The 26736-nt window shown below is 47.3% G+C and overlaps 1 protein-coding gene across 1 annotated transcript in view; it reads right to left on the bottom strand.

The window, feature by feature from the left end:
• Positions 1-6765: 6765 nt before the first annotated feature.
• The window catches only part of KIF14 (kinesin family member 14), a gene marked incomplete at both ends in the record, with an annotated part of 47313 nt that continues 27342 nt past the window's right edge, over positions 6766-26736 (bottom strand). Inside the window, 11 exons of the mRNA XM_082865750.1 lie at positions 6766-7148; positions 7510-7648; positions 8233-8307; positions 11888-12010; positions 12600-12758; positions 15305-15486; positions 15654-15878; positions 18688-18782; positions 22545-22645; positions 25574-25706; positions 26231-26324. Of these exons, the coding sequence (XP_082721876.1) occupies positions 6766-7148; positions 7510-7648; positions 8233-8307; positions 11888-12010; positions 12600-12758; positions 15305-15486; positions 15654-15878; positions 18688-18782; positions 22545-22645; positions 25574-25706; positions 26231-26324 (1709 nt within the window). The remainder of the gene's footprint in view (positions 7149-7509; positions 7649-8232; positions 8308-11887; positions 12011-12599; positions 12759-15304; positions 15487-15653; positions 15879-18687; positions 18783-22544; positions 22646-25573; positions 25707-26230; positions 26325-26736) is intronic.

The following is a 26736-nucleotide window of genomic DNA, read 5'->3' as shown; positions in this document are numbered from 1 at the left end:
ATACCACTCACAGCCACATCAATCCAGCCTGAAATCTGCGTTACACTCTGAACTCCTGGATCCCACAGTTCACAGATGGACCAGCTGGGCCCTCTGTGCGCCTCGCCCTGATGGTGTATTACACTAATAGATGACGGGGCCGCAGCTCGCCCTGCCGATCTGTAAGAGCGATGCTTCAGGGAGGCCCCCGCTCCCAGGAGGAGGGAGAGTTGGAGGCTCGTCAGGGGACCGCGCTGGTGCTGGACGGCTCCAACAAGGGCATCCCCCCGGAGAGCACAAGTCCAGGTGAGCTTGGTGGAGCCTGTAGGGGGGTAAGAGAAGCCCCACTTGGACTCCAGGGGACCCTGTTCCCACCAGCCTCACCAGGCCTCCCGTGTGCAGCAGAGCGGGCAGCCGCACACACAGGTAAGGAGCCCATGCTTAACCACCTCTGTTGGGATTGTCTGTGTGTCTGCAGTTAACATTCATCTTTCTAGAGGCTTGAATGAAACCAAAGGCATACAGATGCTACTTTTACTTGGGGGAATATAGTATATTTTCATAACAAAATCGTTCAAGGAAATTGCATGAGGACCTTCCTTCTTTTCAATTTTTATTTATATTTATTTATTTTATTTATTTATCTTTAGCTGCCTTGGGTCTTCGCTGCTGCACACGGGCTTTCTCTAGTTGTGGTGAGCGGGCGCTACTCTGTGGCAGTGCGCGGGCTTCTCATTGTGGTGGCTTCTCTTGTTGCGGAGCACGGGCTCTAGGTGTACGAGCTCAGTAGTTGTGGCTCGCAGGCTCTAGAGCGCAGGCCCAGTAGTTGTAGCTCACGGGCTCAGTTGCTCCGCGGCATGTGGGATCTTCCCGGACCAGGATTCAGACCCGTGTCCCCTGCATTGGCAGGTGGATTCTTAACCACTGCGCCACCAGGGAAGTCCTCAATTTTAAAATATTGAGCCATTCAGGAAACTGTAGATGTGTGCACCAAAAGACAGTTCAAGAATGTTCATGTCTGGGACTTCCCTGGTGGCGCAGTGGTTGAGACTCCGTGCTCCCAATGCAGGGGGCCCGGGTTCGATCCCTGGTTAGGAAACTAGATCCCACATGCATGCCGCAACTAAGACTGCACATGCCACAACTAAGAAGCCCTAAGCCACAACTAAGAACCCAGAGCAACCAAATAAATGAATAAAACAAATTTTTTTAAAAAAATGTCCACGTCACCACTATTGTAATAACCAAAGCCAGGGGATAAGATGTCTATCAACGAGACACAGCATGGGGCAGAGAGGAAGTCAATGTCAGCTGAGCACGGCGCCCACACAGGCTCTATGGCATCAGCACCAGCGCTTGCTTTTAGCTTACGAATCTATGAGCCAGTCTAGGCTGGATTCTGGGGGTCGGAGCCTCGGCACCACGTGCCTCTCATCCTTCTCCTAGGACCAGGCTGCATGTACCTGTCTCGTGGTGACAGCAGCAGTACAAGAGCTACTAAGCCCCAACTTCAAAGCACTTTCCCAAGACTGTGTATCATTCCTGCTAATGTCCTCTTAGCCAAAGCCAGTCAGACAGCCAAAGCCATGGCAGGGGGAAGGCCCTGAAAGGTTACAGGCCCAAGGGTATGGCAGACGGGTGGGAAGGGGTGGGTGGGCAGCTGGCAACTTACCCACACATATGTTAAGTTGTGATATGGTCACACAGGGGAATACTATACAGCAGTGAAAATGGATGACCGGCTGCTAGTCACAAACATGACACCGAGCAGAAGTCAGACACTAAGGAACTCACAGGTGTAACGCCACCTGTATGAGGCTCAAACAGGCACAACTAACGATGGTGTTACAGTAGGGCAGGGGATCACCTTTCGGGCAATGACAGGAGCGGGCATGAGGAGGGCCACTGGGTGTCTGTAATATTCTGCTCCTTTGCCTAGGTCGTGGCTACACTGATGTCGTCACATAGTGAAAATTCTTGTAGGACACGTGATTTGTGCATTTTATGTATCTGTCATGCTTCACTTAAAAAGTTGATCTGAAAAAAACTGAGCTTGCCAGGGAGGATGTCACGACTAGGGCGGATAAAAAATGAGAAGACATTTAAAACGTGAATGCCTTAAAGTTTATGGTCCTCATCATGGTACCCAGAATGGTAGCAAGACAGCTCTCAGAGGGGCAAAGAAAGGAAGGGGCTTCCCACAGTGAGTAGGTGTCATCCTGCCCACCTACAGTCTTAAAAAAAATGCTTACTAATTATAGACTCAAATGAAACCAGGGAGGATCTGAATGTTGCAGTGGCATCTACACTCTCAGAGAACTGCATTAATTAGCAGAGAGACTACAAATTCTGAAACAGGCTTGGGTTCTAACCTAGGCTCCACCCACTTCCTAACCCTATAACCCCAGGAGGATCACCCCCCACCCCAAGCCTCACTTCCTTCATCTTGGCTTGTAAGGATAACAACAGCATCTCCCTCATAGAGTCTGATGATTACATGAGCAGCTGCTTGTACACTGCTTTAGTTTAGTAACTGCCCACAGTAAATTCTCAACAAATGTGAGCTCTTGTCATCATCCATCCATCCACGCATCCATCTACCCATCCATCCATCCACCCACCGACCCACCCACTCACCCATCCATTCATCCATCCACTTGTCCATCCATCCGTCCATCCATCCATCCATCCACCCACCCACCCACTCACCCATCCATCCACCCGTCCATCCATCCATCCACTCGTCCATCCATCCATCCACCCACCCACCCACTCACCCATCCATCCACCCAACCATCCATCCATCCACTTGTCCATCTATCCGTCCATCCATCCACCCATCCATCCATCCATCCATCCATCCACCCACCCACCCACTCACCCATCCATCCACTTGTCCATCCATCCAGCCACCCACCCACTCACCCATCCATCCACTTGTCCATCCATCCACCCACCCACTTGTCCATCCATCCATCCATCCATCCATCCACCCACCCACCCACTCACCCATCCATCCACCCATCCATCCATCCATCCACTTGTCCATCCATCCATCCATCCACTCACCCACCCACTCACCCATCCATCCACTTGTCCATCCATCCACCCATCCATCCACTTGTCCATCCATCCGTCCGTCCATCCATCCATCCATCCATCTACTCGTCCTTCTATTCATCATCCAACCCTCTCTTCCTCCCTCTACCCCTCCATCTACTGAGATTTACAAAGAAGTGTGATATTTGGAGTTTATAAACTTGTATCTGAGGCCTAATTCTAATTATTTCTCACTGTGTGATTTTGGACAAATAGTTCAACTTCTCAAAATTTTTTGTTCATTCTTCTGTAAAATGGAGCTGAGTACTTATGTTTACATGATAGCCACTGTAAGAATTAAATGATCCACTAAACTCCCATCAGGCAACATACCTACTGATTGGAGCGATGAGGTTTATATGAAAAAGGGAAAGACACACCACAGTATGAAAATATAAAAGACCCATAAACCCTTTCACGCTTCAGACTCATACTTTCAACTTCCTATTGGACACCACGCCTTGGATGTGCCCAGAGAACTCAGATCAACAGATCTAAAACTAAGTTCATTACAGCTCCTCTTATGGGTTGAGCTGTGTCCCCCACCGCAAATTTATATGTTGAAATCCTAACCTCCAGCGCCTGAGAATGTGACCCTATTTGGAGAGAGGGTCCCTACAGAGATAATCAAGTTAAAATGAAAGGATTAAGGGAGGCCCCAATCCAATATGACTGTTGTCCTGATAAAAGGGAGAAATTTGGAGACAGACATGCACAAGCCTGCGGAGGGGAGGGGGGCGCAGGGGGCCTGGACCAGATCCTCCCTTTCAGCCTCAGGAGGAAGCAACCCGCTGACACCTGAACTTGGACTCTGGCCGCCAGACTGGGAGACACTCAGTTCCCGCTGTTTCAGCTGCCGGCTGTGGTACCTGTCACAGCAGCTGTGGTGAACGAGCCCACCACCCCACGCCCCCTCCTCTGGAGCTTCCTACCCCGGTCAGTGGTACCCACCCCACCTGGCAGCTCAGGCCGAACGTCTGGACAGCAGGCTTTTCCCTCCGTTCCCTGCTCCTCCCTTTGCCAGGTCACCAAGTCTGGTCCGTTTCCCACCCCGCCCCCGTGAACGTTTCTAGGACCCTCTCACTGTCTCCAGCTGCATCCGTGACCCTGGTCCAGGCATCCTGGAGATCACCTCTCAGCTGTTCCAACCCACGCTCTATCCCCCACACAGAGGGATGCTCCTAGAATCCAAACTTGAGATCACTTCCCAGCTTACAACGATTCAAGGGCCTTGCTATGGGGCCAGGCCTCTCCTGACGTCCTTGTGAGGACGCTCCCGGCCTAGCCACCCCCCCACCCCGCTCAGCCCCCCGCAGCAGCCCAGTCCCACTGGTCACGCCCCAACCCCGCCGTCCTGCAGGCTTGCACATGCAGTTCCCTCTGCTGCCGCCCTGTCCCAGGTCCGACCTTGCTCGTCTCGGCCTTCGGGTGGGGAGCCTCCCGCCCGTCACGTTGGGGCACCGGCCACACTGTGTCACCGCTGCAGTGACCTGTCGTCCCCCTTCTGAAGGTCCTCTGTCGCTGTCTCCTCAGCATCTCAGGGCCCCGCCCGTCACGTCCCCAGCGTTACAGTTAATATGACTGAGACACTTCCAGAATCTGAGAGACGGGCAGGACTAGACAAGGTGGAGAGGAGGAGGGATGCTTTCCGAGTAGGCCAAGGCCCGGAGGCGGGACGCACGGGCCCCCTGGGCAGCCCGGAGCGGGTGACGCATTGGGAGATGTCTGTAGGACTGTACGCCACGCGCTGTATCTGGGCATCGCTTGTTCTTGGGGAGAAGGACTCGAGGAGATAAGCTCAGAGGCTGAAGAGTCTCCTGGACGTGGGCGCTGGGCACAACGGAGCAGGGGGTCCGGGGAGTGACATGGGTCACGAGCGGCCTCCCAGCCGAGCTTCGCCCTTGGGGATGGAGAGGAAGGTGCCGACGGGGGACTGCACGGAGGAAGGGCAGTGGAGCCAGCGTCCGGCTGGGTGACGGAGGCGTGGGGAAGGCAGGCGAGGAGTGAGACTGTCTCTGAAACGGTGACCGTCCACACATGGCAGGTGCCCCCGAGGGCGGCCTTGTGGGCACAATGACAATGGTCTTGTGACTGGTGATGGGAAAGGACGACAGACACTAACTTTACAAACAGGAGTGAGAACTGAGACCACAAGGCGAGACCTGTTGAAGGCATTTCCTTTATTATAACATGTCTTATTAGCGCACATGATTCTAATAGCAAATATGTTCTCCACCCTTGGTTCAAATATCATGTAACGGTCCAGAGTATAAATATATGTATATACAAAATTTTACAAAGACAATAAAAAAAAGGTTTCTGACCAATGAAGTCATGAGTTTAGAAAGCAAAAGTAAAGATTAAATACTGAAAATTAAGATAAACCCCACCAAACTAATACTTTAAGATCCTCAGAGAGGATCCTTGTCTGCACACCTACTCTTCGTAAACTTCAGATCGAAGTGCCCCTTGGTAGAGCATCAGCTACGACAAATACACACGGAACCTCAGAAGGAATACAAGCTCAAATGCCAAAAGTAAAAGAAAAAGAAAACCAAAGCACATTTGTTACACTGCACCATTTTCAAGCACCTGAAGACACATGGTTCATTAACACCGTAAATAAATACTGGTCACTGTGTCAGAACAAGCTCTGCCCAATGAGAAAATCATCACACTCAGCCCTGGCACCAACAGCTGGCTCCCAGCAGCCGTGCCGAGCACGCAGTGTGTCTGCGAGGGAAAGACCTGGTCAGTTAAAATAATTCTTCTCCAGGAAATGCCTGACATCACCCAAGCAAGGTCACTGTGTATCTCTTCAATTTACATACATTTCTGCCGTCAGAAATGTCAAACTATTTCCTCAATGGAAGACGCCTGAAGTACAGTGTCATCTTTATTACCTGACTGTAGATAAAGCTGTGAGACACAGTGAGGACCTTTAATCGTCATCAAATCACATACAAGCTCTCCTTGCTCGTTTATCAAACAAGGATTATCAAGAAACGACCCAGCCTCTGGTCTCCCAACCTCATCTAACCGTCAAGTGTGCTTCTGGCAGTATTTAATTGGTTGTAAATGATACTCGCACAGCCCCTAATATGACCCCCAACGGATAGCGAAGTAAACTAGTATGCCAGCAAACCGCACTGTTAATGTAAACTATACCATACTTAGGAAGCACCTTACAACTTGGAAAGAAACAGGAAACTGTGTCCTGAACACACTACTCAGAACAGCAGCCAGTTAACCCTTCAAGAAAAGAGCTTTAGATTTACCGGGGCAAGTTAAGCTGCTCTGGTTACACTTGTTTTAGCAGTTTCACCATAAAACTCATTGTTGCTATTTGCAGGGGAGCGCAGATACAGGCACAAAAGTTTCCACTCACAGGAAAATAACTCACAATCACCACAATCACCACAAAAACCCTTTACCGACAGGCTAGTGAGCCAACCAGAGACTGCACGTCAGCGTCAAAGATGAACACTTACGATTCAAGGAAAACCAGAGGAAGGGCTGCTCACTTGGCTTTGAACTCCTGATTCCATCCTATTGCCACAAAGTTCCAACATAGTAAATACCTGTTTTAAACCATCTGCTGGGAAACCTCTGGGTGCACACACAGGCATCTGAAATCAGGATCCACTGCGTTTATATGTCCACACCCAACAGGAGGCCACCCACAGACTAGATGTCTGTGAAGTGGTCACTCTGCTCTCCAGCGGTGGGAGACCCCCGACCAGTGCCCTCCTGGGTGGGCAGCGCGCCCTGCTCTGAGCCCCCCGGGGCCGGGCCCGGGAGCTCATACACCCGCTTGGGTACACCTCGGGTCCTCCGGGGGCCGGGCCTGTCTGGCTCAGGCTGCTCTCGTCCTGCTGCTGTGGGATCCCCATCACAAGCTTCCCAGGGTCCCAACAAACCAGGTCTTTCTTCAAATCCAAAACCCAAGAGGAGTGAGGTAGCTCGAGATTCCAGCTCCCTGTGGCGGGCTCGGTCGCCGTGGAGACCCCTGGCCGAGCTGCAGAGACTCTGGACACAGTCCTGGAGGAGTGCTACGTGGCCGCGGTGCCCTGTGCAAGGAGAAGGGAAAGGCCGTCACCCTCGGCGTTCCTCACCAGGTAGTGAGCGCTGTGATGGACTCAAGACGCCCTTTAAGCCAAAGTGACCCCTCAAGGCAATTTGAAACCACTTAAGATTATTCAGTTTATCTGCTAAATAAGCAACCTGCCTCTTAGGATCTAGTCATTGAGGCAGAGGAACTTACAGATGCTAAGTGGGAATTCAATCCCACAAGTTCCTACAGGTAATTAATGTCAGTGAAGGAGCACTGGGCAGGCCCCAGTGAATGAACCAGACTAGAAACGAGAAGATGTCTGAGATCCCTCAAACTGTCAGTTCTGATTAACCATAAATTCCATTGGCAGTATATACCTCTCAGCGCAGAAATAATAATTTGAATAGTTTGCTCTAAGCAATGTTTTAACTTCAAGAATTCTGGGGCAAAATTAAGCATCTTCTTCAAATCTTGGTATCCAGAATTTTCTTCTTGTACTTGAGTTCTGAAGCTTTTCTGTGTAAATAAAGTTCATAGTTTAAAACAGCAGTACCTACCATTTATTATCCAACATCATAAAAGATAAACTTATTTAATTTTTAAGGGTTCAACTTTATATCTCCCGTTTATTTTATTTAAACAAACACTTTCAAGCCACAGAAATTTCTCTCCTTTGTAACACACTGATTATATACTTAGCTTATAATATTTTTCTATTTACCTGTGACATGAGAATAAAATAATTTATCTAATTTGCCTGTATTTTAAAATCTTTGAGCATACTGATTGTTAAACACAATTTTTTAGCCTCTGCTGACTATTCAAGCAGAAGCTGACAGTTACTAAACCAGCAGCAGGAAGGAACAGATAAAATCCATGACTACTACTCAATCTCTGCACACTGTTTTATCCATCGCTAAACCTAGTAAGCTAGGACGCCAAGAGGAAGAAGCTTGAGAGCTACTGTACCTGCTTCTACTAAACGTGCACAGAGGAGTCACTGGCTAACGACAGAAACTGAAATAAACACATCCACGCTGGAACCAAATGAAGTACACTAAACAAAATTAACCCTAAAAACAATTTAATGCTTTTCTTACTGTTTTCCACTCAGCAAAGAGGTTTTCAAGGGATTCAATCAATCCTACGGCATTAGCTTTCATCTGCTCGGTAACCTATAGAGAAAGTTAAAATATTTTGTTATACAAATAACTATTTAGAAGTATAAAAACCCTGGAACTCCACGGATCTGCCAGGGAAAAGCGTTCTCGTCTAGTAGTCACGAGACTGGAGTGTCTAAATCACACAAGTGGAATTCCTTTCTAAAGAAATCACACACAGATTCTACATTAAATGTGGATCCCCTCTGATGTTTGCTGTAGTAACAGCATGTGCCTACTTAAATATTTATAGAAAAGAAATTTCCAAAACCTCCTTTGGAAGGGGGTGAGATAACTAACGTGTCCAGAAAAAGATCACACCCTCAGAACTTTGCATGCATTCACCAGTCCCCCGAGATAAACCGACAGAGACACTGTATTGGTTCCAGGTGTACAGCATGATTCAATGCCTGTATGTACTGTAAAATGATCACCGCAAGTCTAGTTAATATCTGTCGCCCCACAGTTACACGATTTTGTTTCTTGGGAACTTTCAGGATCTGTTCTCTCAGCAGCGCTCAAACGTAAACCACAGTACTGTCAACCACCAGCGTGCACGTCACAGCCCCGGGACTCGTTTATCTTACAGCTGCAGGTCTGCGCCTCCTGCCCGCCGGCCCACTCTCCCCCGCCCCACCCGCCCGTCTCAGTGGGCGTGGGCTTTCTGGATTCTGCGCGCGAGCTCACACAGCGCGCGTCTCTGTCTGAGCCAGTTCACTCTCACGCGCTTTGCCACTTGATGTTCAGTTGATTCTGCACCACGGCCCCGTGCTGCAGACGCGCCTGGCCCCACTTTACAACATGGAACCAGACCCCGAGGCCTAGGCCAGAACCCGGGTGGGACCCCTCCCCTCCCCCCGCCCCATTCTAAGCTGTGGCTTGTGCTGCTTGGTTGTGTCCCGCAGCACTTCTGCCACGCGAGCTGCTGAAGCATGTAACTGGCTTTTCCCACAGAGCCTTCCCTGGGTCTAACTCAAATCTCCTCTCTGTGGTAAAAAAAAAAAAAAAAAGAGCACCCAAATTCTGTTTTTTCCCTCTTGACTCCAGCTTGAAAATACAACTCCAACGCCTTATGTCTGAGCCGATTTTGTATTTCTTCAGATATTTGTTCTCCTTCTGTGGGTTCTTATGAGTTTAACTTTTAAGAATACGATAAACTAAGCCCCCGCCGTGAGCACACTGCTGTGGCCTTCTGCAGAGAGGAAAGGAGAGGATGGGGTGGGAACAGAGGTCCACATGGAAATGCAGATCCCGTCAATTCTGTGACGAGGGGCCTGACCCTTTAGCCGTTTACTTCCTCAAAACAAGACCAGCGTCCCCATCAACAGACGAATGGATACAGAAGATGTGGTACATATACACAATGGAATATTACTCAGCCATAAAAAGGAACGAATCTGGGTCATTTGTTGAGACGTGGACGGACCTAAAGACTGTCATACAGAGTGAAGTCAGTCAGAGAGAGAAAAAACAAATATTGTATATTAACACATATATGTGGAACCTAGAAAAATGGTACAGATGAACCGGTTTGCAGGGCAGAAATTGAGACACAGATGTGGAGGGCAAACATATGGACACCAAGGGGGGAAAGCCGCAGTGGGGGCGGGGGTGGTGGTGGTGGGATCAATTGGGCGATTGGGATTGACATGTAGACACTGATGTGTATAAAACCGATGACTAATAACCTGCTGTATACAAAAATAAATAAAATACAATTCAAAAAAAAAAGACCAGCGCCAACACCTGCACCTGCTTCAGCACCCGCCAAACACACCCACACGCACTATTCCACCTGCACCGTTCATTAACTTACTCTGCACCCTTCTGCACTCCTTGCCAGTGGAAATTCTACTTTGCAAACAGCGATAAGTAAAGCGTTAGTGATGAATGTCACTGCCACTGCTGCAGGGCACAGCCAGGCTCCGGCGTCAGCTGCGCTGGCGGAGCGCCCTGCCTGCAGAGCCGCATCAAGGAACCCAAATCAGCCTCATGTCCCCTGGACACAATTAGACCCACAGACCTTGAGGCAGTGACAATGTGAGCTCCTTTGGAGTGTGTTTATTTTAAAAACAAAACAAGACACAAAGTGAGACAGGAAAGTGCAAGCAGAGTGTCTACGGTTAGGATTTCCTGTACGCTGTTCTTAATCTCGTAGGATGCTCAGAGCAGCTTAGGAAGTGAGCATGGTCCGTCCTCACCTTGTAAATGGTACAGCCGAGGCTCAGGCGGCTGCTCAAGGCTACACGGGACCTGGGGAAGCAACTCAGCGTCTCCCAGCTCTGAGCTGCCCTGGGCAGAGGTAAAGCCCCATCATCTGACGGAAGGATGGGGAGCCCCTCTGGCTCACATGAGAAGCTTCCCCTCAGCTAAGGGAGCTAGAAATACACCAACGCAAAGGTTTCCCTAAGAGGAAGAACTTTCCCCGCCTTCCTGTAAACAACGCCCCAGAGGGGTGGGAACCGACAGCCCTCCACGCACCTGCCTTCCCCAGATCACCAGCACGTACGTAACTCTTCACCCACGCGGGTGACCTCAGGAACCCGAGTGTCCCCGGGGAGCTCCTTCAGATGTGGTTCTAACAACAGGTGTTACAACAAGACTCTAGAACAGACCAACCTGAAATCCACCGTCACAAGGTTTGAACTTCTACCTTCCGAATCCCCGACTCACTAATACAAACTCTCAACAGAGAAGACTGGTGCGTGGTCAGTGACTTCCACGTGGCAGGCTGACTTTGGGAGTCAAGCAGGTAGAACGTAAGACCCCGACTCAGGGAGACTAGGTGCCCCCGCTCAGTGAAGCCACGGGACCGGCAGTAACCACCACCCCCCGCAAGGTGGTGAGTGAGGGTCACCTCTACTCCGTGTAAACATCTGGTCCAGTACCTGCTACCAGGAGTCACTTAATAAGTAAACGGCTCACAACCTGTGCCACGGGTGTTATCACACATGACAGGTGAAGAAACAGGCTCAGAACACCGAGCGACTCGGTAAACAACTGCTGGAAGGCGACGGAGCCGGGTCACACACACAGGTCCTCCAATGGCAAGATCCAGCCGGTCCCCACAGCCCTGCTGTGAGCCAGCACTGGCTTTGTACTGTGACATGAATTAGCTGGAGGAGGTGGGGACAGGCCTGTCCCAGGAGGCCACCCACATCTCCTTTGGTCCTATATCTTGATACGAGACAACTGATGTGAACTCCCCTTGTTCAAGACAGTGGATCGATAAATGGTAGTTTCCATTCTCAAGTGGAAGAGCAGAGTCCTGAACAAAGATGAGGAAGAAAAAGAGAAGCGGAAAGTGGCCACTAGGGGTCGCTGACACACTCTGTCCGCTCAGTTTATCCCCAGGCAGCCCTGGCAGGACCGGCAAAGCACGAACCACAAAAGGGGCTGCAGTGACTCAGGTGTAACCTGGGAAATGTCACCATGAGTGATGACGTCAACAGCCTTTTCAGTAAAAAACAATCCAACACAAGCTAAAATACATAGATTTATAAAAACCTCAGTCACTGACTGAGTTAAACTATGTTTAAAAACCAGCTTTACATACCGGCTGGTACTATACAGGACATCCCCTTGCTCGTCTTACCTCATCTCGGGGACTCTGCCTTCGGAGTGCACGCTCCAGTTCTTTTGCTTTTTCTAGTCCAGAATCTAGGAGACTCTCCATCCCCAAGCCTACACCATCACAAATAGCACCCATGAAATCATCCTAGGAAAAGTTTTTAAACGTTAACTGGCAAATTCAAGTTCTATATTCTTTTTAAATTACCAAATAATTAAGTTATATTTTCTGCTTATTTTAGGACTGTAATACATTCCAAGTTGATTAATTCAACAAAAGCTAGAATAAGAACTAACGGTGCATAAGGAAAAAAAATTAGCCAGTCTGTAATTTTGTATCCCACATATTATACGTTAAAGAATGTTCATCCTCTTAGGACACCGCGTTGCTAGAACATTTTAATACAATATTATGTTTTCAGTAGCATGAATAATTAAAGCAAGCAAATACACATCTTCTAGAATGACATGCAAACGTAATTACATTCTTCACATGTTGGCCGGCTGAGCACCCACCCTCCAGGGCACATGGCAGACCTTCAAGCCAAAGATCTGGAAGGCACGGCGAGGATCCCAGATCATCAGGTGCATTTAACCACTTAGACTGGGACAGCTTTCAATCTCCTGCTAAACTAGTAAAGGATGTGCCGCTACTCATCCTGCTTAGTGACACCACTATCAGAAGCCCCTACTGTTCCCTGAGATGAAGGCTTCCACCACGAACGCTGCCGAGTTACCTGGAGGCCGGCAGCCCCGCAGTCGCTGCTCTCCAGGGAGCGCAGCTGGTCCCCGCTGAGAGCTGCTAGCTGCCCCGCGTACTTGACGGCTTGGTGTACAATCTGGATCACTTGCTTCTGAGCCTCTTTCACCATTGATGAAATATCCGAAGAGCATCCCTGTGAGATAAAAATGGACCAGGGTATCGGATACGTGAGATTACCAGGGGAGGTAAGAACAAGACCAGTGTGAAGAAAACGGATTCTGCATTCATCGATACGGTGACCGTGCTTCATCAAAGTCCGATCGGGACCAGACAACGTGCGATCCCATAGCTTCTGACGGTGATGACACGACTAGGACACAGGCTGCCCTCAGAGAGCTTCTGCACTAACAGGAGACGGAAGGGGAGCAGGCAGCAGCCAGACGTGAGACGGCGGCCGAGTGCTCCCTGTGCCGGGGCCGTCTGACGGATGGGTAACCAGGAGGCTTCCTACTATGGGGGGTGGGGAGGGGAAGGGAAAAGGGAGGGAAGACCTGAAACCCTGCAGATGAAAGGCTCCCCCACGTCCCCCAGAGGAGCGGGGAGGGCGGCTCAGCACCCCTCCCGGGTCTGCCTCCTGGAAAATGCTGCCTGTATCACTGCAAGGTAAGGCTGCTCAGGCTACACTTAGGCAGAGCCTAGTTCCTAAATCCAGTTTTGCCGGCTGAACTTCAGCGTCTCCTGAGCTCCGCTGACCTCCCCCTCCAGGTCACCCGTCCTCTCCGCCCTGATTCCTTATGGAAAGCATTTCTCACAGGGCAACACGCCACGGCCCTAAGTTATGGTCAAAGTGCTTTTCCTCGAGACGGAAAAGACGGGAGAACGCTCCACCCCAGGTCCCCTGCGGTCCTTTCTTGTAACACCAGCCAACTAACTGGCCGTCACAGCAGCCTCGCCAGGTTGGCACTGCCACTTCACTTTCTAGGTGGGCAACAGGAGACTCACAAAGTCTGTGCAAGGACACACGCATACCTAATCCAGCCCCGGTTCACACACTGGACTTCCAAACGCCCGCGGCGGGTTGGGTTGGGTTTTCCCTATCCTGCACCGCCTCCAGGATCTGAGGCTGACCGAGTCACCCAGCCCTCCCGTGACCACGCGGCTGGAGCCCAGGCGGCTGGGGGTGACCCTGCGGCCCGCGCTCTCAGGGCCTGCGCTGTCCGAGCCCTCCTGCCTCTGTCCCCCGTCCTCACCGGTCTGCGGCCCACCCTCCTTGTGACGGTCACTGTTTCCTCGTGACCTATATCCAAAGTGACCCTTCGTCCAATGTCAGTTTATAATTAATTCAATAACAAGGACCCAACCGAGCATCGATCACAAAACGAGCCCTCGTGAGAAAGGACCCCACACTCCATCCACCTGCCGGGAGCTCACTGCCCACACCGACACAGTGCATTAAACGGCACAACGGGTAACGTACAGGGTTATTATCAGAGGAGCTAATAGGAGGGATGTGTGGCCAGGTGTCGGGGAGCCCCACAAAGACCTCCTAGGGGAGAATAATGGACAATGGAAACCACACGTCTAGTTTCAACACTGGACCCGTAAGTTCAGTCAGAAAGAGAGCCTCCCAGGAGGCATCTGAGCCAACTGAGCATCCACTAGAGCAGAAGGACCGGGAAGCCTTGGGAGGCTCTACAGGGTCTGTCCAAGCATCTAGAATATTCGCTACAAAGCCTGTCCCTCTGGGTTTCTACTTGGCCCCTCGTACGTGCGGAGCCTCTCAGAGGAGGTGCGGGCATCAGCAGATGCGGGGTCTCTCCAGCACCAGCCCCCATGTCCCTCTCCTCCAGTCCGCCCTGGTCACACGGCTGCCAGAGTAAAAATGCACTTCCCAGGGACACCTGCAGCTACGTGTGGCCACGTGAGGAGGTTCTGGCCAAAGACACATACATAGGAATGTCATGTGGCGATTTCCAGAAACCTCCTTAGAAGAAGGCCCCTTCTTCCATCCCGTGCACTGACCTTCCCTGGAGCCCTGGACGCGGTAGACACAGAGCCTGGGGCCACGCTCGGGGCCCAGCCGAGAGCTGCACGGAAGGAACCGGGGTCCCGAGGCAGCCGCCAAGCCCGCCTCCAGATTTTATGAGAGGAAGGAAGCTTTCACCTTACCTCTTCCTACAGCCAAGCCTCATCTTATCTGACTTAAGGTAAACAGGGAAACAAGATTACTTTCCTTGCCCCTGTGCCAGCAGGCTTGTGACTAACTCACCCCGCACTGAAGCCCCACCCATAACCAGAGCGAGACCCCGAACCCCTTCCCGGCAGCCCCTGCGGAAGGCAGTACGGCCCGGGGTAGGGGTGGGGGGGCGGAGGTAGGAGCACACGCTGGGTCCACGGCGACCTGGGCCCAAGTCTATGACCTACTACTTGTGAACAGTCGACACACCCTCCCGGCCTCCACTTCCTCACTGATAAAGGGTGACAACACCAGTGCCCACGTCCGGGGCTGCGGTGAGGACTGAAGGAGTTAACATTTGTAGTGCCCGGGGCGCAGAAAGCCCTGGGAAGTCTCGCTGCCATCAATCAATCATCCAACATCCACAGTCTTGGGATTTCAACACAGAAAGCGCTTCTGAAAATCCTAAGGGTCGCATTTTGGGCAAGATGCGAACAGGAGAGCGTCGATAAACACTTGCTGAACAGATGAGTTCTCCTAGCGATAAGCCGAGATCACTTTACCTGCAGAAACAACTGTAAGCAGCCTCCCAGCTTCCTCACTTCCCGTCTCAGCTCGGCCGGTGAAGCCCCCGTGCCGGGCCTGGGGGGGACGCCGCTCAGCCAGTGTCTCGTCAGCACCACGAGCCGCTCGAAGGCGCTCGCCACCTGCACAGCGAGCGACTGGTTTGCTCGATCGGAGAACACTTCGGAAGAAGAAGAAAACTGATAAGTGACCCCCAAGTACGAGAGCTCACGTCTGATCTGCATGAAGACACTGTAACGCCGGGCACCGCATGACAGAGGTGACAGAGCCACGCAGAACGGAGCAGGGAACCGCGGTGCTCGTGAGCGGGTGGCAGGGGCTGCTCACCGTTACTCTGACTGTCTTCGTCCTGTTCTTCATGAGCTCTGGACACGGCGAGTATCCCGTCGTGGATTTTAAGGAAATTACTAATCAAGTTGTCCGTGACAGTGTTTTCTTCATCATCACTCTGTCCAAGAAGCTCTAACGACGAGCCAATCAATTCCTTGCAAACTCCGGGAAGAAAGGATTCTGCTGAATCTGGGTACACGGGGCTTGATTTCCCTGCTAAGCCTGTGTCGACAGAAAACAGCCACCTCAAGCCTCGTTTCCAGGGACGATACTTGCAAACAAACCCATCAGTGCAAGCGGCCACAGAACACTGGCCACACATTCCAAGTAGGCTATTCCTACTTCAGGACACCTTACTTCCATACACCAAGCGGAAAACACAATTCCACAGAAGAATCAATCAACCTCTCAACAGCATCCATCCATAGCTTAGCGGCTACAGACACAGATGACAGGGAATCCAAACATCCCACGTCACCACTGGCTTAACTTCCTTCTTTATTTACTTTTTGGTAACACCTAAGGAACTATGAGTTGGTGAAAACGATGGCAGTTGCATAAAATAATATAAACGCATTAAATATAAGTAAAATAAACTTAATTAATTTATAAGCTGGAAAAGCAGGCAGTAATAGAGCAAACGACGTTAGAAGGGAGACCTCTCGGCAGCTCTTCCTGTAACAGCCCCTGCTCTAGGTACCCTACAACCAAAAGAGGTGAAAGCCAAACAGCTGTCTACAGTTAATCTATCACATCTTGGGGAGACAGACTCTCAGCATAATTTTCGAAGCACCGTCCAAACCAGAGGTAAACGGAAAAACTTTAAGAGCTCATTTGGCGCCTCTGGAAATAACTTTATCCCGGAATGCTAACACGTGAGTAGGGTTCTCATTGAATATGCACGATTAGTTTTCTGCTCTACTCCATAAGCCATTAGAAACAGCAAACTAAAAGGCAGAGTGAAATAAAGGCACCAGGTGGGGACTATTAAGAGTCGAGAGCCGAGATAGGAGCTGGATTTGGGAAGAGAAAAGAGCTGCCAGCCCAAAGCTCTGTCACTAAGGGTGACAATGACAGCGACGCTCCTCCCGTCACCACGGACAGTTAACCACGTAACGCCTGCTTACTGAGACACCAGTGTGAATGCATCCCCAAATCCAGCATCAGCGTGTCAGAAAGACTTGTAAAAATCTAGTTTCGAAATACGGCCCCTAAGGTGAGAGGTTCAGACACTGGCTCGACTTTCCGAAGCTGGCAGGCCTGTCCTCCCACACCTCGCAGCCCCCCGGGCAGGTTCGCACTAAATGCACACGTGGGTTTCCAGCTCCCTCTCTGAAAACTGCAAACAAGCAAAGACCTCTTATATGTCTGACTTCCCCTTGTATCTTAACCTTTAAAAAGGGCCCTTAAAAAATGACCCTTGAACACCTGAAACTAACACAATGATGTAAATCAACTATACTTCAATTAAAAAAAACAAAAACGACCCTCAAAACAGGTTTAGTTATCTGGAAAAGGTACCTTTGTAAAACATCTTACTCTCAAATAATACTGAATAAATAAGTTGCTACCACAGATATAGAAACTTTTATTTTGCTGGTAAACATAAAGTCTATATTAAACAAGTAGTAGGATAATAATTATCTTCCTAAAAGATAATTTTATGATTAAAAAAAAAGAAACCCCAGTGTCTTTATTTTATTTATTTATTTATTTTTTTGCGGTACGCGGGCCTCTCACTGTCATGGCCTCTCCCGTTGCGGAGCACAGGGTCCGGACGCGCAGGCTCAGCGGCCATAGCTCACGGGACCAGCCGTTCCGCGGCACGTGGGATCTTCCCCGACCGGGGCACGAACTCATGTCCCCTGCATCTGCAGGCGGACTCTCAACCACTGCGCCACCAGGGAAGGCCCCCAGTGTCTTTATTTTAAAGGCAAAAACGAGACACAGTTTCCTTCATGGCTACTCATATTCCACTGACACCTTTATCGAAATACACTACTACCTTACGGAGTAATTTTAAAACTCCATTTACTCACGCACAAGTGACATTCTGTAAAGTGTAAGCTGTGCACATCTTAAGTGTGCAGCTTGTCTTTACCGTGTACCCCGTGCAACCCCCGCTCAGATCGGCACGTGCAACACGCCCATCGCGCTTTCCAGCAGGCTCCCTCGTGACCCACCATTCTACCTGAAGTACTCCGCTTCTGTCACCATAGATTAGTTTTGCCTATTTTTGAACTTCCTATAAATAGAATCATATGGAATGTACTTGTTATCATCTAGTTTCTTTCACTCAACCTCATGTTTTGGGGTTCATCTGGGTTGTTGTACAAATCAGTGGTTCTTTTCTATTGCTGTGCAGTAGTCTGCTGTTACCAGGCAGTAATTTTAATTATTACAGGTACTTACACATATAAATTACAGTGTATCCCCTCTTCTTATGTAAATTAACATAGTCAATATTGGCATGAAATAATTATTCAGTGGAATAATTCCTACAACTTTTTCTTTTAAACTTTTAAAAATTAAAGCAGCTTTAGACAAATCATGCATATTATATAAACTTCAGAAGAAAACGAAGGATATGCTGTGAAAAGGACGTCTTCCTTCCTGTCCCGTCCCCTCCCCCAAGTGCCCTGGACAAACCAGCGCTTTCAGGGAGAGCATATTCATTCATAAGCATGTTTGTATACATCTTTTTTCTCCTCCTCACACACACGATATCCTGTCATACATAATCTTCTACACTTTGCCTTTTTTTTCACTTAGAATAAAACAACATCCTCATACATTTTTGAACAAACACACGTCTTCCACATTTGAACTAGTCACTCAACTAAAGGCTTGGAATACATCACAGAGCACAGAGTTTCAGAAGTGGGAGGGGTCTCCGGTCCACCCTGTTTACAGAGGAGATGGAAGCTTCCGGGAGATGAAATGATTTGCACAAGAACCGGAAACAGGACAGTGGCAGAGACAAGACTTGGAGCTATTCCCAGTAAACAACAAAGTCTGAAGAGAAAAGTACCTGATGAGTGTGAAGAGTGCAAATCCTGGGCCGCGGGGGCCGCTATGCCATGCAGGCAGCTGGAAATCCTCCTGTTCTTCATCAGAGTCCTGCTCCTGGAAAAACAGAAACCGTAAGGCTGGCAGCGACACTCCACGTGGGAAAATGCGAAGGACACAGTTTTAAATTCTCCAAAGAGAATGGACATCCACGAGAATGTTTTCCATGGAAATATTTTCATCAAGGGTTAAATTAATTTGGTTTATCGAACAGGAATTTACTCTTTTCAGGTACCAGTCTAACCCTCTAGTTAATGAACTGAATAGAACAAATGCACAGCTGACCCGTGAACGAGGCGGGGGTTAGGGGCGCACAGTCAGCCCTCGGCACACGAGGTTCCTCCACATCCGCGGGCTCAGCCAACCCCAATCCTGTCGTGTTTACTACTGAAAACCCGTGCTGTTCGAGGGTCAGCTGTCCTACTATTCACAGGCTCCGGATACTGTGGTTAAGACACAGCAAACAGGGCTTCTGGGCTCACGGAGCTTACGGTCCACAGGAAGTCAGGAGGGCACGGAGGGCTGCGGAGGCGCTCGGATGGAAGGACTCGGCCCCAGAGCCGGGAGGGCCCCCGGAGCGAGCCTGGGGCCGACCTCGGATGCCAGCTAAGGGAGCGTGGATTGATCCTGAGCAAGTTATCCTGGGAAGGGTTTTAAGCAGGGAAATGATCCAGGTCAATAAATTCAAGTAAATATTTGCTGCACAGGGCGAAGAGCACAGCACCGGGAAGCGTAGCAGCGGCACAAGGCAGGAGGCGACCCCAAGATTCGACCTTCAGGGCTCTTCCTGCTGCCTCTCCCCTCAGCCGAGGGTAAAAACACTCACGTCTCCCCCTGGGGTGTGACGGAAGGAGCGCCTGCCTCCGTATCACCACCCATGGACCAACTTTCCAAAGCCCAGCTCCAGCCCCTGGACATCAGGCTGTGGCCCCAGACCTCAGTCCAGCGGGACCTTTGAAGTCTTCTCCTTAACAGGACCCTCTCTACTAGTGGCCGCTCACAGAAAAACGCTACTTGTTGAAAAGATGGTTAAACAAAGCATTCTATCTGTAGTCGCCTAAATGTTTCAAATATAAAATCTCCCCATGAATTCCTATGAGAGAAACACAGAATTATGACTGACAACAGGGAGAGAAAATATCAATTCTCACAGGTTACAGTTTTTTTACTTAGTAGCAAAAGAAAAGCGTACATTATCCCATTAAGTCTGAACTAGGAAAACTTATTCTTTCAACACGACTGTAGTTAAACAATGTTTAAACTCAAATTAAAAAATGCTTGTCACATTCCTTTCAAAGAATTTTTACTTAACATCGGGGGAAATTTTACTTTTAACTGTCAACGGCACATATCAAAATTTATATGCCACCAAACCGGTCTATTTCACCGCAGAACAAGCACATCATTGCCTAGAAGCTCCATAATTAAGAGTCCATTACCTTCAGGCATTCTCAGAGTCTGCAATTCTGTCATGAACATTCTTACAAGGCTGAAACTTCATACACAAGGCTCCTGACCAAGAGCAATCCATGTTTTTAAAAAAATGATACTTTTAAATTATAGAAGTTTTCAAAAACATCTCTGCCAAATGAAAACACCTGATTTCGAAATCTTAGAAAATGTTGCTTTGAATTTTCAGTGACAATTTAAGTTTCTGTTGATTCCCTAATTATTCCCTTATTATTAAGTCAGCAGGACTTAAGATGTAAATTACTAACCTTCAATAGGATAAAACTTTAATGTTAATTCTTAAGGCTCGTATTTGATCCACACGTCTAAGTACACAAAACTTATACCTGTTTATAATAAAACAATAAGAAATCAGTAATTTTTAAATCTAGAGGAATTTATAAACCACACTCTCAAGAATCTGTAGGTCTGGGTTGAATTCTGGGAGGCTTATGCCACCCACTCTGGGCTGGTGTGAGTGTCCCAGGCCCCATCGGCCCAATTCCACTCCAGGACGAGTTAGCTCATTTCAGTGCCAGAGCCCACCTCGGTTTTGAAGTCCTCGGGACAAATCACCTGAAGACATCACTTGTCTTTTCACTGGAATTGGATCAGAAATCATATCCTCTCTGTATCCCAAGGTTATTCAATACATATTAGGTGCCTGAGAGCAAGAACTGCCATCTACAGAACAGCCACAGACAAGGTTGGATCCAAACCCTCCCAGCAACACCGCATCATCCGCGTCATCGGTCCCGTGTCAGAGACCACGGTGGTCACCGGAGAAGCAGCTGCTCCTCACGGATGACCCTGTCCTGTCTCCAGCTCACAGATGAGAAAACTGAAGCCTCGAGGCGTCCTGCCCTGGGCCCCCGGCCACGTGCGGCCAGGACGAGGACTCAGGTCTCGGTGGGACCTGTGACTCTGCACAGCACGGGCCTGCAGCGGATGTACTCAAGGAGCCCAGAGTCTGTTTAAAGCACACGCTCTGTGTTTCCTTCAGCCTGAGATTCGAGCTGCCACGTACCTAACATATAACATGAACGCGACGTCCTGGCTATTTCTCACTCTAGCTTAGCAGCTAGAATGCAGGAAATAAAGCAAAAGTCACAGGTAATTAAGCAGTTCCACCTCTTTGAGGAGAGTTTATGCAAATGAGTTTAAAATAAGCATGGTCAAAACCAAGAGAGGCCTAAAAAGGTTTAGAAACCCAAACGGACTCTGAGCTGCGCTGAAGGCGATGAAGTTGAAACTACATTTGACCCGAAACTCGCTGTTCTTCCCTCTGCAACAGAGAGGCTGGTGACTCTGGACAAGATCCTTATCTCTTTAAATCCTTGGTTACTTCGCCTGTAAAATGGGGGTAAGGACGGCAGCAGTCCTGAGGTGAATGAGACTCTGCTCCGCATGCATTCAGTTCATGTTCTATCTATGGCGATGCTTCTGCTGGATGAAACGCCACTGACCTTTACACCCTGAAAATTCCCGAATCCCTTCTACAAAGTCTTAGACCTCAGTGTACACCTGGATGACCCCCAGGAACCTCAAACTCACCGCGTCCAAAAGAGCCTCCCTACCGTCCACCTCAGGGAACCCCACCCTCCCCTAGTCGCTCGGCCAGGACACGCCTGCAGCCCCACATCACTGTCACCCCACACCAGCCCCCGAGGCCTGTGATCCTGCCTCACGGATGCCCGTAGACCTACCCTCCTCTGCAGCCCCTGCCCAGCCTCGGGTCAGGTCTTCATCAACCCGCCCCGCCCCAACTTTCCTCCACGCCAGGTCTTGGAGGGCAGGGAATATTCTGTACTTATCCCCGTATCCTCAGGACATGGCAGCCAGCAGTCCTGTTCAAAGATCAAACCAAGGGGCTAACCGAGTCCCAGGACGAAGGCGTTCCTACTACAGCGTTCGCCTCTCTGTAACCCAAGCACGGGGGCGTGTGCAGGGGCGGCGTCCTCTGGCGCTGAGTCTTGTATGTTGTAGTTAATAAGCAACATTTGTCACGTACAGAAGTCCCCGTCACGGCGATTTAGCGTTCTGAGGTGCTCATACTAACTTAATGGCATTTCAAACTCGGTAACTTACAATAAAATATCATAGAATATGCCAGGTTTTTGAGAAAGGGTAAAGTAATAAACACTGTTCATCTTTATAGGAAATTAGGTTTATGCCAGTCTAAGTTGCTCTTAAAACTTATATGGTAAAATACTGAGGCTGTTTCTTCGTATTCTAACTGAATATAAACGATCTAATGCCCTAAGTGCTGTAATTTGATCAGTGACCTACTGGGTTCCTTCCCAGATATCCACCATGACAACAGATAGTTCTTTTGAGAAGGAGGAAAGCCAGTAACACAAATGTCCTCACCTCCTTCTGGAAAATGAAGACACTGGAACATCTGTGATGTCGGGTTCCCATTCATCTTCAGGGTCGCAAAACACATCTTCACACTTGTTACTACAATGGCTCTAAGAAAATTAAATATATAGTTTCTAGTAATTATGGGTTAAAAATGTTTAGCAACTAAGGGGAAAATGTTTACTTTGTCGCATTTATAAAATTCGCAAAATTATAGATTATCTAGATAATGTTAAAAGTAAAAAAATCGCATTCCTGATAAAATTTTTTAAAATCACATGACACTAGGAACTATATTAAAAGAGATCTACTAATAAAAGCAACAGAAATCATTAAATAATTCAGAAATAATAAACGTGATTTAGAAAACATAGAGAGAACAAAAACGATAGCGTCCTCAGGAGAAAAATAGAATAATCTGACAACATCAAGGGGACCTGAACAGACACTCCTCCACAGACGACACACAGACGGCCAGCAAACACAGGAAGGACGCTCCACACCGCCGATAATCAGAGAGATGCAAATCAAAGCTACAGTGAGCTGTCACCTCACAGCGCTAGAATGGCCATCATCAAAAAGTCTACAAATAATAAGTGCTGGAGAGGGTGTGGAGAGAAGGGAACACTCTTGCACTGCTGCTGGGAATGTAAAATGATACAGCCACTGTGGAGAACAGTATGGAGGTTCTTTAAAAAACTAAAAATAGAACTACCATACGACCCAGCAATCCCACTACTGGGCATATACCCTGAGAAAACCATAATTCAAAAAGCGTCATGTACCACAATGTTCACTGCAGCTCTATTTACAATAGCCAGGACATGGAAGCAACCTAAGTGTCCATCGACAGATGAATGGATAAAGAAGATGTGGCACATGTATACAATGGAATATTACTCAGCCATAAAAAGAAACGAAATTGAGTTATTTGTCGTGAGGTGGATGGACCTAGAGTCTGTCATACAGAGTGAAGTAAGTCAGAAAGAGAAAATACCATATGCTAACACATATATATGGAATCTTAAAAAAAAAAATGGTCATGAAGAACCGAGGGGCAGGACGGGAATAAAGACGCAGACCTACTAGGGAATGGACTTGAGGACACGGGGAGGGAGAAGGGTAAACTGGGACAAAGTGAGAAAGTGGCATGGACATATATACACTACCAAATGTAAAATCGATAGCTAGTGGGAAGCAGCCACATAGCACAGGGAGATCAGCTCGGTGCTTTGTGACCACCTAGAGGGGTGGGATAGGGAGGGTGGGAGGGAGGGAGACACAAGAGGGAAGAGATATGGGGATATATGTATATGTATAGCTGATTCACTTTGTTATAAAACAGAAACTAACACACCATTGTAAAGCAATTATACTCCAGTAAAGATGGTAAAAACAAAGACAAATTTGAATTAGCTTTGACACAAAATATTAATTTAATGAATCAGTATTTTTGGAAATGAATACATTAACCAATAACTATAAAATGCTTAAAGCAATATCTGGTCAATATTAACTGTGGAATAAATTATTATGAATTATTTCTAATAAAAAAGATTCAATCACTTCCTGGTTGAATATATTGATCATGATAATAATCTATATTTTAATTTAAATATTTAAAGCAATACCAATTGAAGTGCTAGCAAAATAAATATAGAGATTGATTCAAGAATAGTATAACTAAATGGAAAAATAAGTAAAGAATATTGCAACAAACGGTTGAAAGTAGGAATGTAAGGTAACTCACCCACCCATCAGACTTTAATGTATATGTCAAGGCAAGAATTATCAAATGACCTCAATACAGTTTTTTGTTTTTTTAATTACACAAGCAATTCACATTCATTGTAGAAAATCTGGAAATTATTAATACATATAAACACAAAGAAAAAAATTTTAACCACCTGCAAACCCATCATTTAGAGGTAAACTGTCAGTGCTTTTGTATGATTCCCTTCAGCCTTTCTGTATTTTCTATTGTGAATATACCTTGCATTCCGTTCCTGGAATTAACCCTACTTAATCATGGTATAAGTATTCTCTAAATACAACCTTGGGTTTGACTTACTAACATTTCTTTCAGGATTTTTATAGCTGTGTTCATATTAAGATTGGTTTGTAATTCTCTTTTGAATCATCTTTTCAGTTTTTGTGGGGTTTGTTTGTTTTGATTGTAATCAGTTATTCTAGCATCGTAACTGTGACACTTTCTATTCTTTGCTACCTTCTAGAATAGTTTAAATGTTAACAGGATTTGTCTGTTTTTTGGAGGTTCAAAAGTGCTTACCTATGAAATTGACTGGGATCAGCATCTTTTTTTTTTTTTTTTTAATTTTTTTTTTTGCAGTACGCAGGCCTCTCACTGCTGTGGCCTCTCCCACTGCGGAGCACAGGCTCTGGACGCGCAGGCTCAGCGGCCATGGCTCACGGGCCCAGCCGCTCCGCGGCACATGGGATCCTCCCGGACCGGGGCACGAACCCGCGTCCCCTGCATCGGGAGACGGACCCTCAACCACTGCGCCACCAGGGAAGCCCAGCATCTTTTTTTTTTTTTTTTCAGGCTAGTTCATTGACAAACTTTTCAATTTATTGCTTGGTTAGTCACCTATTAAATCAACTTTCATAATTTCTCTTTTTCTAGAAAAATCTTAACTTTCTAGAAAATTATTAAACTTATTAGCTTACTTATTAAACTTATTTACATAAAAATGTAATATAATCTTAAAATGCTTGAGATCTTTATTTAAATGCTATGTCCATTCCTAAAATCACATGTTCATCTTTTCAAAGAGCCGAAGCCTGAGTTTATTAATTCTAATTTGTCAATTATTCCTCTTATGTTTAATGCTTCCTTCATCTACTCTCCTTTGGTTTAGGTTTATTCTTCTCTAGATTGAGTTTACTATTTAGTTTATTTTCATTTTTCCATTACACAGTTCAAGCATTAAGGCTATAATCTGGCAGAAGCCTGTAAGTTTTTACATATAATATTTTGATTTCAAAAAGGTTATAGAGATTTTAATAATATTCCAAACCTCGTAAAGTTCTTTCATTGCCGCAAGCTTAGACTCAAACTTTTCCAGACTCCAGACAGTTGAGACCCCTAGTTGCAGGTTACGAACCTGAATACAAGTGTCAGAACTACTTCCTTTATCTGATACAACATGTCTGAAAGAAAAACCAAAGAAAAAAAATGCTTCTCCTAAAACATACATAACCTAGAGTTTTCCGAATTAGAATGACTCCCATAAAAATTCAGACCACTGATTAAATCTCTCCATAGTTAAGTACTTTTGTTATACTAATAATCATGTCTAGTATATACTATATTAAAATAACTTCTTATATAATAATTTCTTAAAAGTTCTAATATTGTATATTCCTTTTAAAATGTGGAATACTTATAAATTCTCAACTCAAAAGAAAATTAGTGAATTCCTAAAACATCTAAAATTATTCTGTTTATAAAATATACAAGTATGTTCATTGCTGAAAGCCTTTTTCACTCCAGAGTGAGCTCTGAGAGGGGAATCTGGAAGTGCCCCTGGGGATTATGACACCCACTTGCTCCTGGACAGGCATGTAGGATACCATGTCCTTAGAGAAACTAAAACAGAAAAAAAATCACATGAAGCATGAAGCGTGACTAGTTTAAAACAACAAATTACTTTACAAATAAGATAATCACTCACCTGCCAAAAACATAATTCTTTTTTAACTTGTTGCTGATGGTATTGGCTTCCTGAATCATCACGGAGAGTTTCATGGAGCTCCAACTGGGCTGAACTAGCAGAGAGCACACGGAGAAGATTCAGAACACGTATGTGAGCACTAACACGCCACCAGGCGCAACACGTCCTGAAAAACAACTGACTTCAAAGGAATGGCTTTAACGATACATCACAGAAGGTGAAGGCGATAACTCAGTAACTTTTCTTCAAGCCTCACTGGTGAGATAAAATATTCTTCACACAAAATGAGGTCTTTCACCTGTGGAGGCATGGAAGAAAACTGAAGTTCACAGAGAGAGGATACGGGTTTTGTAAACAAGGAAATGCCAAAGATGCTGCTTTTCCTTCTAATATTTTTAAAGATTTTTTTTCTAATTTCTTTTTTTCTTAACTTCTAACTTATGTAAAGTATTAGGTAAAGTATACTACAGCCTTAACTTAAATAGAACCACAGTCCTTTTTTAATT

The sequence above is a fragment of the Leucopleurus acutus genome, assembly GCF_964270905.1.
Source record: "Leucopleurus acutus genome assembly, chromosome: 2".
NCBI classification, from domain to species: Eukaryota; Metazoa; Chordata; class Mammalia; order Artiodactyla; family Delphinidae; genus Leucopleurus; species Leucopleurus acutus.
This window is presented reverse-complemented; position numbering and strand designations above follow the sequence as displayed.